Source organism: Caloenas nicobarica, chromosome 19 (genome assembly GCF_036013445.1).
Source record: "Caloenas nicobarica isolate bCalNic1 chromosome 19, bCalNic1.hap1, whole genome shotgun sequence".
In the NCBI taxonomy this organism is placed as follows: Eukaryota; Metazoa; Chordata; class Aves; order Columbiformes; family Columbidae; genus Caloenas; species Caloenas nicobarica.
In genome coordinates, this window is record NC_088263.1 from 6,980,975 (window position 1) to 6,993,909 (window position 12,935).

Genomic DNA, 12,935 nt, shown 5'->3' on the forward strand with positions numbered 1-12,935 from the left:
CTGGGCCATGGGTCTGGGGACCTGGGGTGGGTGGCAGGGGTCCTGGCATGTGTATGGCCGTGGTGGTGACCCTGCTCTCACTGGTTAACCATCACCCAGTGCTGCTCTGCTGAGCTGCCGGCCCTGTGCGGCACAGCCTGTCCCTGCCAGCAAATGATCCTCTGCTAATGAGGGCAGCTCATCAGGGCAGAGCCAAGGGCTTGGCGGAGGAAGGTATAGCCCAGAGGAATGCTGTCTTGGGGGAGAAACCCCATCCTGGGTGGCCCCGAGCCCAGCCACCATGGACTGCACAGTCCCTTGGGTGATGTCCCTTGCCGGGCTGGGCTTATGCTGGGTTTTGCGCTCTCCTTTCACACTCAGTCTTGTTTTTTTCCCCTCTTTCAGGCCAACATTGGGCAGAAGGAAGATTTTGAGGCAGCACGAAAGAAAGCACTGGCACTGGGGGCCAAGAAGGTAACGGTGTCCTTCCTTCCAGGCTCCTGGGGGGTCTGAGCTCCCCCTGCTCCCCACCATGGGGCTGAACCCTGGGGTCTTGCACATGCTGTGTCTGGGGTCACTATGGGGCAGGGGACAGTGCCAGTGAGGAATCCCTTTTCCAGAGACTTTGCACTGAAGTCTCTTAGCAATATCTAGGAAAGGGGAGGTGGAATGGCCTTTTACTGCACCCAAAGCCTCAGAGGAGTGGGATCCCCCCCAGCCACCCTGGCATCACAAGGCTCCTTCCGTCCTAGCAGGTTTACATTGAGGACATCAGCAAGGAGTTCGTGGAGGAGTTCATCTGGCCGGCGGTGCAGGCCAACGCTCTCTACGAGGACCGGTACCTGCTGGGCACGGCGCTGGCACGGCCCTGCATCGCCCGCAAGCTGGTGGACGTCGCCCAGAGGGAGGGAGCCCAGTACGTCGCCCATGGGGCCACTGGAAAGGTGAGGGAGGACAGAGTGGGGGTGGCATGGGGTGCTTGTGGGGGCACCGACCCGGCCAGTCCATCAGCCAAGCCGTGGGTGCCGGGAGGGGTGCACGGGGTGTTTTGTGAGTGCTCTGTGGGGCTGTGCAAAGTTTTGACACATCCTTTTCACTTCTGAGATTTCTGTGCCTGGTTTCAGTTCCCTCTCGCTGTTGGGAAGGCTCAGGTCACAGCTGAACCCCCCACTTCCAGCAGCAGCTTCCTAAAAGCTGTTATGGACAGGGGCTGCCAGGACCCGGCTCTGCCCGGGGCGTTTGGGGGCACACCGGGCAGACTGCTACGGTCCCTGTCCCCATCCCTGGCTGTCCCCATCCCTGGCTGTCCCCATCCCTGGCTGTCCCCGGCCGCAGGGAGAACACTTTGCCGCTAGAGGCAGCCAGAGACCGGGGAAAGGATGCTCGGGGCCAGCCCCTGCCCGGAGATCGGGGAATCCTCCTCGGGGAATTGCGGAGGGGTTGTGGGACCTGCGAGACGTGACCGTGGGCCACCCCCTGGCACCTCCAGCCCCTGCCCGCATGCTGCCCAGCCCAGGGCGGGGACACTCGAGGCAGGGTGGCATCGTCACCAAAAGCTTCTGTGGGGCCCTTGGGTGCCGTGCGTACACCCGGGTCCTGCTGGATTCCCCCTTCTCCCCGTCCCACAGGGACCCAAAGTGTTGATCCTGGCCCAGGAGCAAAAGTGAGGTGCCCAGCTGGAGGGGTCTCACAGCAAGGAGCGGGGCTTGGGGGTCTCCAGCTATGAGGGGGGACCCTACTGGAAGAGGGATGCTGGATGCAGCCAGGGTACAGCCAAGGGACACGTTGCCAGCAGGAGATGGGGCAGAGGGGCAACTGTGGGGCTGAAGGGCATCATGGCTGAACTAACCCTTGCTCCTGCTGCAATGGGTTCTCTGCACCCCTTCTCCATCCATCTCACCCATCCCCAGCAGCCCCTTCTTGAAAGCCCCGGCTCGAGGGTGTCCTAGAGAAACACAGCCCCAATGTGCCAATGTTCCCTCCACTCCTGGGTACCACCAGCGCCGCTGGCAGGGGCACCCTTGGCTGCTCCCCAGGCTCTGCCAGCTCCCCGGGCCATTAAAGCCACCGGTGCAGGCAGGGACCGAGCACGGGTAACTCGACCCGGCTGCGGCATCTTAAATGCGGGCCATCTGCGGTGTCCCCGCTGCCCCAGCAGATGGGCTTGTTTTGGGGCTGTAAGGAAAATGAGCGCTTCAGTGGATGTACTCGCCTGCGTGTAATAGTCCTTGGGGATTTCCCAGCCTGGCCATAAATGCATCCTCGAGGCCAGGGCCAAGAGGAGGAGAGGGGGGTCCTTACACTCTTGGTGCTGGTGGAAAATAGGCTTTGGTGAGTGCTATTCCCTGGGAAGTGCTAATAACTCCCAGGCTCGCTCCTCGCCCTTTTCTAACTACCTGGCCTCGTTAGGAGGACCTCATCAGTACAGGCCAATTAAGATAAAGGGAGGTTCAGAGCTATTTAATTATGAGCTATTGCATCCTCCTGGACAGCGTGGTCTTCCTTCCCCCTCAGCCTCTCCCTCCATGTGTCCTCTGATGCCTGTGGGAAAAAAATACCCAAATCTGGGTTTCCACTAGTTTGGTTTTGAGGAGTCTCAGCCCAGGGAAGAGCACGACTCTTGGGTGTCTCCAAGATCAGACGGGCTCCCATTCGTGTTTCAGGGCAACGACCAGGTTCGGTTTGAGCTCACCTGCTACGCCCTGTGTCCTAATATCAAGGTAAGGCACCCAAAATCATCCCTTGGAGACCCGCTGCTGGGATCCTGGCTCCCTCCCCAGCTGGTGAGGAATTCTGTTTTAACACCGATGAAAGAGGCTGTGCCTCGCTTTAACAAGCTGCCAGCTGCACACAGCAACGTTTTGGCATTTGAGGGGGCTGTAATGATCCTTAATGGACCTATTTTTACCCCAAACACCACGAGGCCACAGAGGAAATGGTACCAAGGCAGCTGCCAGATAATCGATGCCGCCTGTTTCTCACTTGCGTCAAGCACATTGTTAGGGTCAGGGGTTTGAGTTACTCCACCCTTGCACAGGGAGATTAAATTTCGGCTGGAGGGCTGGTGCCCATTGGGTCCTGCTCCCTGGGGCTGCCTGGAGCCCTCTCCTGCAGGGAGCCTGGGATGGTGCTGAGGGGAAAAAAAAAAAGGGCTGGGGGCTGCAAGGGGGCCGGAGGCTTCTCATGTCAAACTCCTGCCAGGTGGTCGCACCGTGGAGGCTGCCTGAGTTTTACCAGCGCTTCCCCGGGCGCCGCGAGCTGATGGACTATGCCAAGGTAGGAGCCAGCATGGGGTGGTCGTGGGATGCTCAGGGCGGTTGTGGGATGCTCAGGACGGTCACGGGATGCTCGAGCAGTCACGGGATGCTCACCACGGCTTGGTAGGTGACAGCAAGCCCTGCATGACATCCCTGCAGCACCATGCTGGAGCCTTCTGATTGGGGTTTTTTTTCCCCCTCTGTTTTTTTTTCTTCCTTTCTAAAAGCTTCATAATTACCTGGCTATTAATTGTAACCCACTTTCCAAGGAAACGGGTCCCAGCTCCCTGACTTGCATAAAAGACAAAGCAAATACGTTCGCCTTTGTTGTCCCTTCCTTTTTGAAGTACAAGTTGCAATAAAACATATTAGAAGTTTTGCATCAGGTTTTTACGTGCCCACCAGGGTACCTTTCTTTTTTAGCGACTTCATGGAAATGCTTGACAACTCGGCTCAATCAATCAAAAGGGAAAAGGCAGCTCTGTGCATAAACCAGAAAATTGCTTCAGTTTTTAAATAGCTGCCATCGAGGCTGGCTGGGTAATCTCTGGGAAGGCGAGGTGCGGAGCTGAAGGGATGCAGCGCGGGGCAAGGAGACCTCAGAGCCCATTAGGGCCACCGAGAGCAGCGTGTTGAGGATTGTGTTTGCCATCTGCCGTTGTATTATGAAGGGGCGAGTTTACGAGAGCTTTCCATATGTTGCCAAACAAATTGTCAAATAGCGGAGTTATTAAGAGCGCCACGTTTTTTATTATATGGGAAATGGAACATGTGTTTTGGGTTTGGGTGGGTTTTTTTGTTTGTTTGGGAGGGGTGGAAAGGGAAATGAAATGGGTTGAGGCCCCATTCAAAGAGGAAAGGTTGGAGTTGAGTGTTTGTAGTGCTTCTTGGTCTCTGGTTATGTTGAGCATTAGATTAAAAAAAAAAAGGCGGGGGGGAAGATCCCTTCTTTTTCATGCTCGGGAGAGGGAGATGCGTGGTCAGGTCCTTTCAGCACCTGGATGTGCTTGGGGAGTTATAACGCAATGATGTCTGGGGCTCGGTTGGTGCCAGCGTAAGTGGAGATGTGTCACTGCAGTGCAGCTCTTGCTCCAAAGCCTGGAATGGGGGTTCCGGGGCATCCCACACGGGGAGTTCGGTATGGGACCAGCAAACCAGGACCTGTGAAGCTGGGGCAATGTCCCCCTGGGCGCAGGGCTGAGTTAGTCCCTCTGCAGCATTAGGAGATATCTCAGGACCTTGCACCCATCTCAGGTGGTGGGTTGAGGACCATAGTTTAACAACTAGAAGCATTTCCCTTCTGCTCTTCCCGGCAAACAAGGAGCCTCCGCTCAGCCCCTCTCCTCTGTTCCTGGCTGAGCCCTTGGCTGGTGTCCCTGCTGGGGTGATACTGAAACGGCAGAGCTGCCCCGTGGTGTATGGGCTGTATGGACACACCAAGGCACGGTGCAAACCCGCAGCCACCACTGCCCTGTCCAGCCCCAGCTCACCGTGCCTGTCCCACAGCCGGGACACCGCGGCTTGGCACCCCAGCAGGGTGGGCGACGTCCCCGCTGGCTCCGGTTGTCAGCTCACCACTGTCGCCTCTCCTGCTGATTCCCCTGGGTATTCACCTCGTCTTCACAGGCAATTTCCCCCATTGAAATGTCAGTGGATAATTGAGCGCGCTGGTGACCTTGTTAGGGAGCTGGGCTCGGTGCTGAGCGCTGCACCGGGGCGGCAGCCGGTGCGGGGCTGTGTGTCCCCTGGCACGGCGTGCTCGGGGAAATGACTGCCACCCATGTGTTTGTGTCACCACGTGTTTGCACAAGGCTGTGGGGACATGTGTGTTGTCACCTTGCAGCGGAGCATCCATCCTGTTTAGGCTGGGGAGCATCTTGTGGTTTTGGGGACCTTTGTCCTCATGTCACCTCCCCTTGCTGAGGAGCCCAACTGGGACATCGCACCATCCTGGACCCAGAAGAAGTTCACAACGTCCATGCTGATGTCTCCATCACTTGGGTTCATGGGGTTCTCTGGGCCTCCATCCCTGCTTGTGGTGGGGCTGGGGTGGCCGTTCTCTTCCCAGCCACACCATGTCCCTGATGTCCCCATCGAGGTGGCCCTCATGGTGGGAGCTGATGGGGCTCAGGGTCAGGGACACAGATGTCCACCTTGCTCCATGCTGCCTTGCTGGTGGCCATGGGTTGTGCCTTTGTGGTGTCGGAGCTGATCCATGTGGGCTGGCTCAGCCCTGATCCCCTTCTCTCCACAGAACCATGGGATCCCGGTGCCCGTCACGCCCCAGACACCCTGGAGCATGGATGAAAACCTCATGCACATCAGGTGAGAGGCTGGGTGGGTGGGGAGCTCCCATGGGGTGAAGAGCCAGATCCTGGGGCATCAATCCCCCCATCCTGCGTGGCCAGGACATCCCTTCCCACTCCCAGAGTCTCAGACTGTCCCACCATGTGCTGGCCAAGGGTGACCCCAAAACCTTCAGCCTCCCTTTCTGCCCAGTTGTCCATGTCCCATGTAGCAGCATCCATCTCCTGAGCTTTCCCAAGCCTGGCACTCCTTGCAGAGCTGCTGCGAAAAGCTCCTGAAGATCCATAACACACATTTACACCCATCCTCATGGGGTAGTGGGAATGGGGGCAGGTCATCCCGATTAGTTTTGGGGTTGCAGGTGCTACAGTGACTTCTCTCTCCACAGCTATGAAGCCGGGATCCTGGAGAACCCCAAGGTAATCGATCACGGCCAATGTGGCAGCCACAGGGCCGAGGGCGTCTCGTGTATTTGCAGCCTAATTAGAAATTTCACGGCGGGTCGTCAGCGATGGGGAGGCCCTGCCGCCCACCCCGGCCCCTCTGCCTCTCCCGGCACGTTAATTGCCGCTGGCGTGAATAGAGGAAGGGACCGTTTCAGGGTGGCACTGAAGGGGACAATGTCACGGGGCAGCAATAAAGGAGCAATTAGACAGATGAGGCGCTGGTGGGAGAGCTGGGCTGGTGGCGGGTGACAGAGCTCTGGGCTGTCCCCTGCAGCTCCGGTCCCCTGCCTATGCCTGCAGCTTGCCCAGCCCTCCTCGCTTTCCCGTCCCCACAATTTGGAGAGAAACAGGGTAAAACCCTCGTGGGAGTCTTGGAGAGACCCCTGGGAGCTCTGGCTGCTGATGGGACCAAGAGCCCGGTGGTGGTGGGTGCTGCGGAGGGGTCGGTCTGACCCCGGCTGCCTCCGAATGGTGCTCGTGGTCCGGCTGCCCGCTGGCCCCCGCCTGCGCTCGTCATGCCCCAGCGGGTCGCGGTGCTCGGTGGCTACTTAAACTATCCATCAGCGCTAATTAGACAATCTGGGAAGAGGAGGGGGGAGGCAGGCGGAGAGGGAGAGGAGCTGGTGGGAGCTCGGTGCCCGCAGCTGGGCTGGCACGTGCCTTTGGCAGGGGTGTGAGGAAGAAGAAGGTGGTGAGGGAGTCCTGCTCTCTCTTCGGTGCCGTCCGGAGGGGCGTCTGTGCGTCGGGCTTTGCAAAACTCTTGGTGGATCTTCTCCTCTGGGAGAGCGGTTGGCACAGGGATGGGTTTTGATGCCTCTAGCAAGGGGCTGACCTGCACCCTTCATGGTGAGCCCAGCGTCTCTGCCCCCGTGCAACAGCTCCATCCCACGGCTCTGCCCAACCCGCTCCCTTCCCAAAGCCAGCTCAGGAAACGGGGTCACTTTAGCACAGAACGGAGCAGGGGCGCCGTCCTTGAGCATCCCCTGCTCCTCTCCCCAGCCAGCGCTGGGATGTGGCTCCCCACAGCGCGGTGTCACCGCTGTCCCCTGCCCCAGCCCGGGAAGTGGCACCGGGGTGTCTGCAGCAGGATCCGGGGTGCCGGACACGATGGGGTCCCCTCCCCAAAGCCCTGGGACCTGCCAAACGCAGGGATTTGAAAGCAGATGGTTGAGCTATTTTCTGCCTCTGTGAGGCCCGATTGAAGGGCAATGAGGCAGCTAATGCGGAGAAAGATAGAAATTTACTTGCTTTAACTTCATATGGCACTCTGAAAGAGTTCATTCAGTCCCGGGCACAACAATATCAGCCGGATGAATAAACCATTTGCGGCATCGATAGCTCTGCATCATGGTTTACTTCATGGACCATTTGCTTCCAATTTCTTCTCTTCTTGCCCCGTTTTTCTTGCTTCTTTCTTCCCCCCTCCCTCTCTCCCTTTCCACACACTCTTCCTTTCCCCCCACTTTTTTTTTTTTTTTTTCCCTCTCTCCCCTTTAAAGATGACATTGCAGGACTAGCCCCCCTGCGGGGAGGGATAAATAGGAGGCATTGATACACTGCAACAAACTATTTGTCATTTGAACTGTGCTTTTAGGAGAGAGAATAAAAAGAGGACAGACTCACACCGTAATGATGGAATGCAAGCCAAATGTCACTTTTATTTCTATTTAGTTATTTTATTTAATAGGGGTTTTCATAGTTGGCTCGGAAAATTGGAAACTACCTGACTTTGACTTCCAATGTTTAGTAAAGAGTTTTTAATACTTTCCGGTATTTTTTCCCTCCCACCCCCGCATCTTTCCTTTTGAACTCAAAGTTTTTCATCATCTCTCGCGGGTTTGTCTAGTTAATAAGTGTGATCAGGGCTAGGAAAGGCCAGACGATGTAAAATTGAAATCTGCAGCCCGTGTAATTTGTGTGTGTGCACGCGTGGGGAGCACGGGGGAGGCATGTGTGCGAGCGCCTCTTGTTTAAAACAAGGGAAAGGGGCAAAAAAGAGAGAAAATGGGAACCTGAGGGTGGTTTTGCCGGGGTGGTTATGTCTGTATTCCCAGGATTCAGCTGTGGTTGCCGCTGGGATGTGCACCCCGGGATTTGGGGTGAGGTGAGGGGGTTCCCGTGGGGTGGAGGGAGCGGCAGGGATGCTCACAGCCGGGCGGTGCTGGTGCCAATTTGGCTTTTCTATTTATCGGACCAAAAAAAATAGAGGAAGTTTACGCTAAAAGGCTTATTTCCCATCTTTAAAATTTTTAGATGAAAACTGCAAATAAATTAATTTTCCCGTCAGAAAGCTTAGAATGGTTTTTAAAGCAATCGCTTTTGCTCCCCCTTTTGTTTTTCTAACTTGTTTCTACCTTGTCGATTTTTTTCCTTGCTGGAAAGGTGCAGAAGGGAGGAAAAGCGAGCAGGGGAAACATTGTGCTTTAAAAAGGAGAGGAGAAGCGGGGGAGCAGGGGCCAGGCTGCAGGTGGGGGGTGCAGGCAGGACCCACTGCCCAGGGATGCCCAGAGCTCCAGCTCTCACCAGCTGCATTTTGTGGGGAAATACCAGTTTCTCATCCCTTAAAACATTTGCAGGAGAGGCTCAGTTTGGAGAAACTCCACCCGACCTGCTTGCACAGGGGTGTTATGTTGTTGGGACTCCTCAGCTGGAGGCTCCTCTGTGCCTCAGTTTCCCTTCCCTCCACCTCCTGGAGCTGTGGGGGGGGTCCCTTTAGAGACAGGAGTTTGCAAACGCTGGGTTGAAAGTGTTTTGGGGCCAGTGCACACAGCTGCATCGCGTGTGAGTGCTGAGAGGGCATGTGAAATTGCAAAGCATTTGCTCTCCAGGACGGAAAGCTTTTTTTTTCCTTTTTTTTTTATTATATTTTCTTTCCCCCACTTCTGGCACGCGCTTCAATTGCGGCAATTCATTGTCGCCACCCGAGCCTCCGGTGGCCTGGCTCTGACAGAGATAAGATGCATCTTTCCTATAAATCTAGAAAAAAAAATATACATAAAGGTTGATGTGCTCTGAAATGGGTTTTTGCTTTGTTCCTCTATTTTCCCCCGTGTGTATTAACCCCAGGGACACCATGAAAGAGCCGGAGCACCTGCTGGGGTCAGGTCTCCTCATTAGTTTTTTTTTCGGTCAGCACCAAATAAGCCCGTCCACGGCGTGGGGACGCGCGGGCGCCTGCTCTGCCGCTCACTGCCATCGTCCCGCTTTTCCCTGCCTGACTTGCTTCTCCGCAGCCATCCCGCCTCCAGCTGCGGGGGTGTCGGAGGAAAAGATGAGCTCAAGTTGAGGGGAAAAATTGGCTGATTCCTCCCAACCCCTTTGTTCCTGGCGCCCCGGTAAGCGCCGGTGCTGTGCCGTGTTGGCCCCAGGCTTTGGGATGGGGGATGCGCGCTGGGGGTGCAGGATTGCGTACTGGGGATGGAGGATACATGCTGGTGATGGGGGATGTGTACTGGGGATGGAGGATGCATGCTGGGGTTGGCATGGCCAACGCCACTGACTTTCTCTCTTCTTTTTCCCCCACCCCTTTGGCAGAATCCAGCCCCCCCAGGGCTCTACACGAAGACCTGCGATCCAGCCACCTCTCCCGACTCCCCAGACATGCTGGAGATCGAGTTTGAGCGGGGTAAGCGCCTCCTTGTAGCCCACTCCTCGAAGCTGAACCCCACTCCGCAGCCAGGACTGGGGGGGCCACTGGGAGCCAGGAGCATCCCTGGGGTGCAGGCAGGTGGGATGAACCCCAGCTCGTGGCATCAGGGCTCGGGATGGCGCTTGCAGAAATTTAGGGTTCTTCGAGGTGTGCAGGGGATCTGGGGACATCTTTGAGGGCTTGCTGAGACCCCCCTGAGAGTGGAGAGAGGTCCCAGCCCCTACGCTAGCCATCGAGATGCAGTGGGCATGGGGTCTCTCTCCTGCAGGGTGGCACACAGGTGTCACAGCTGGGGAGATGCTCCAGCAGGATTTGGCCAGCTGATCTCTCAGTGTTACACAAAGGAGATAGGGACACCCCATGCCATCCCTGGGGGCGCGCGGTGGGGCCCAGCCCTGGAGCTGTCACCCGGAGAGGGGACATAAGGTGGCATTGGCCACTTCCCCCAGCCTTGGGCATCCCTGTGCCACCAGCCAGCCTGGCAGCAGCAGCCCCTGCTCAGAGGGGACACCCCCTCCCCACCACCCCCACCACCAGCATCCCCGCTCCATTATCATCATCCCCCTGCCAGGAGCAGCCCCCCCTTCCCAGCAGCCCATTCAGCCCCTAGTTAATTTATTTGAAGTTTTAATCTAATTATTAACTATTTTAAAGGCTAAGCAGCTTTCGCCAACAACAGCCCCGACAACGTCGGCTCTCCGCCAAGCGAACCCCAGCCAATACCCCGGCGGAGGACGCGAATAGAAAGAGCCGGGGCGAGGGGAGGGCGCGGAAGGGCCGGGGGGGGGCCCGCGCCCGAGAAGCAGCTTAAGGTTCATTATTGCCGCGAGTTACATTTAATAGCAATTTACAACTGAGTTTATAAACCCCTGGAAAATAGGGGGTTTAGGGGGGGTGCGTGGGGGGGGAGCTGACAGCCCCCGTCACTAGACAGGAGCTCTCGCGGGCGCCTCCGTAATAAAGACTAGAAAGGGAGGCATTGAGGCTGATTGGCAAGTGATAGCGCGTTAAATGGAAATGAGGAGGGCAGATGGAGGGGGGATTAGCCTCCAACTCCGCACCGCTTTTCTTTGTGGGCCCCGCAGCCCCCTTGTCAGCTTCCTAATACATTTATTGCTCATTTCACACCGCTAAAGAAAAAAAATGCCTCTTTCTATTCAGCATCCCCCCCTACTCCTCGCTCCTGCCCAGCGCCCTTACGAAAAAAAAAAAATAAGGGTAAAAGGAGGGGAAAAAACAAAAAAAAAAGGTGCAATAATTAATTCATGGCGGGGAGCACCCTGCCGCGGGGTGCGTGTGCATGCGTGTGCGAGCAGCCGTGCCCCGGTGTGGGGGTCCCCCCGAGATGCCCCCCACGCTGGCCAGGGGGGGACACACACACACATTTGTCACCCGTGTCCCCCCCCGCCACACACACCCCGGGTAGGGGCTGGTGGGACAGAAGGTGCTGCGCTGTAAGACAATTGCCGAGCGTGAAATTCAATTAGTTAAGGGCCTGGTTGCAATTTCACAGGCCCTAAAAAAGAGAGAGGGAGAGGAGAGGGGGGAAAAGCGGGTGAGACGTTTTTATGGCCTTTTTTATTTATTTATTTCGCCTGTCTCCCGAGGTGGGCCCCCTCCTCCCTTCGCCTCCCCCCAGGCACCAGCTTGGATATGGCTTTTTAAGAAGTTATTTAGAGTTCATATCTGTCACATCTATTTAATGCCTGCGGGGTGACATTCCGGGGGGATCCTGGCACCAGCTGATCCTGCCTGTCCTCCCTCGCCACCTCCGCAGGTGTCCCCGTGAAGGTCACCAACGCTGGGGATGGATCCACTCGTTCTTCAGCCCTGGAGCTCTTCATGTACCTGAATGACATCGCGTGAGTGCCACCTTGTCCCCTGCCACCACGGCCACCTCCCTGCCAGCTGGCAGCAGGGACGAGGGCGGCGTCCCCGGGGTCCCCAGGGTGGGACGGAAGCAGGATGCTCGCAGCTGGCACGTCCCCATGAGCCCAGGGATGGTGGCCAGCAGCGTGAGGATGGGACGATCCCACCTGGGTCCCAGTTGGGTCCCAGTTGTACCATTCACGTCAACAAGCAGAGCTGGGCAGAGTCCAGGAGCACAGGAATATTTAGAATTTTGCTCCCTGTGCACAAGGAGGGTTAAATAGTCTAATTAACACCCTCTGCCTTTACCATCTGCCCCAGCCCCATGGCTGGGTGATGCTGCCCTGCCCGCAGTGGGGGGCTGAGCCCCCGGGATACCCTTTGCCCCTGTACCCGCAGGGGGCATCGCCTCGCCCTGCCTGCCCGAGGGGGCTCAGAGTCTCTTTTGGGTGGAGAGTAGGCTTTTTTGGGGCTCAGAGACATGCTGGCTGGGTCCGTGGCCCTGTCACCCCTCTGCCTCTGCAGCAGCGGCTCCTTGGGGTTTTCTGCCCAGTGCCACCTTGTGTCACCGGGGCAGAGCCATCCCCAGGGGCTCACCCAAAAATACAGCAGCACCCATGAGGGCACCCACACCAAGTGCCACCCAGTCGCTGGCCATCCCCCTTTGTGCCTCTGCTTGTGCCCCCCTCACCTTTAAATGGGAATGAACTTTTCCATGTAGCTGGCTTTTTAAATGTTAAGTGGTTTTAAAATGACTTCGGCCAGCGGGAATACAGCTGCAGTGTGGCCTGTCCCCTTGCCCGGTTTATTTTCTGGTGGCCCAAATGCCACGGCTGCCCACGGCGCTGCCGGCCCCAGCGGTGAGTGATGGAGAGGCTGGTGGCACCGTAAAAAAGGAGGAGAGAAGAAGAGAAAAATCCATCCCGTTGTCACCTGTCTGATCCAGGGCTCACTACTGATGTTCAGCAGTGCTGCCCAGGGGCTGCCCAGGCTGTCACTTGGGGTTTGTCCCTTGTTGTCTCCCCCTTCAACCCATCTGAGGCTACGGCAAGCTCCCTTCTCCTCCACAGGGGCAAGCACGGCGTCGGGCGCATCGACATTGTGGAGAACCGCTTCGTCGGGATGAAGTCCAGAGGTGAGTGGCCACCTGCCGGCAGTGCCATTCCTGCCCTAAAAGCAGAAAAGAGAAAAAAAAAAAAAAAAAAAAAAAAGAAAAAGGGAAAACCCTGGTGGGATGTGGCAGAAGCTCAGCTCACCATCACCAGGGCACTCGGGCTCAGGTCGCACCAGCAGCCTCAACCACTCCCTCCCCATCAGCTTTTGGCCGAGATACAGGTACAAAGCGCAGGAAACTGATGCAAGTCACCGAGGTTCTTCAAAGCCGATTCTTTGATTTATCTCTGCATTTTTGAGGCCGTGACTCTTAAT

General features: G+C 56.9%; 1 protein-coding gene across 2 annotated transcripts in view; it reads left to right on the forward strand.

The window, feature by feature from the left end:
• Positions 1-12,935, forward strand: part of LOC135996664 (argininosuccinate synthase) — a 57,256-nt gene that overhangs the window by 35,044 nt on the left and 9,277 nt on the right. Inside the window, exons 4-12 of one of the 2 annotated variants that reach the window (XM_065648833.1) lie at positions 385-453; positions 735-923; positions 2,643-2,699; positions 3,181-3,255; positions 5,491-5,561; positions 5,932-5,962; positions 9,524-9,614; positions 11,416-11,500; positions 12,578-12,642. In XM_065648833.1, the coding sequence (XP_065504905.1) occupies positions 385-453; positions 735-923; positions 2,643-2,699; positions 3,181-3,255; positions 5,491-5,561; positions 5,932-5,962; positions 9,524-9,614; positions 11,416-11,500; positions 12,578-12,642 (733 nt within the window). Of the gene's footprint in view, positions 1-384; positions 454-734; positions 924-2,642; positions 2,700-3,180; positions 3,256-5,490; positions 5,562-5,931; positions 5,963-9,523; positions 9,615-11,415; positions 11,501-12,577; positions 12,643-12,935 lie in introns of those variants that run through there. The other variant, XM_065648825.1, reaches the window with a different exon arrangement.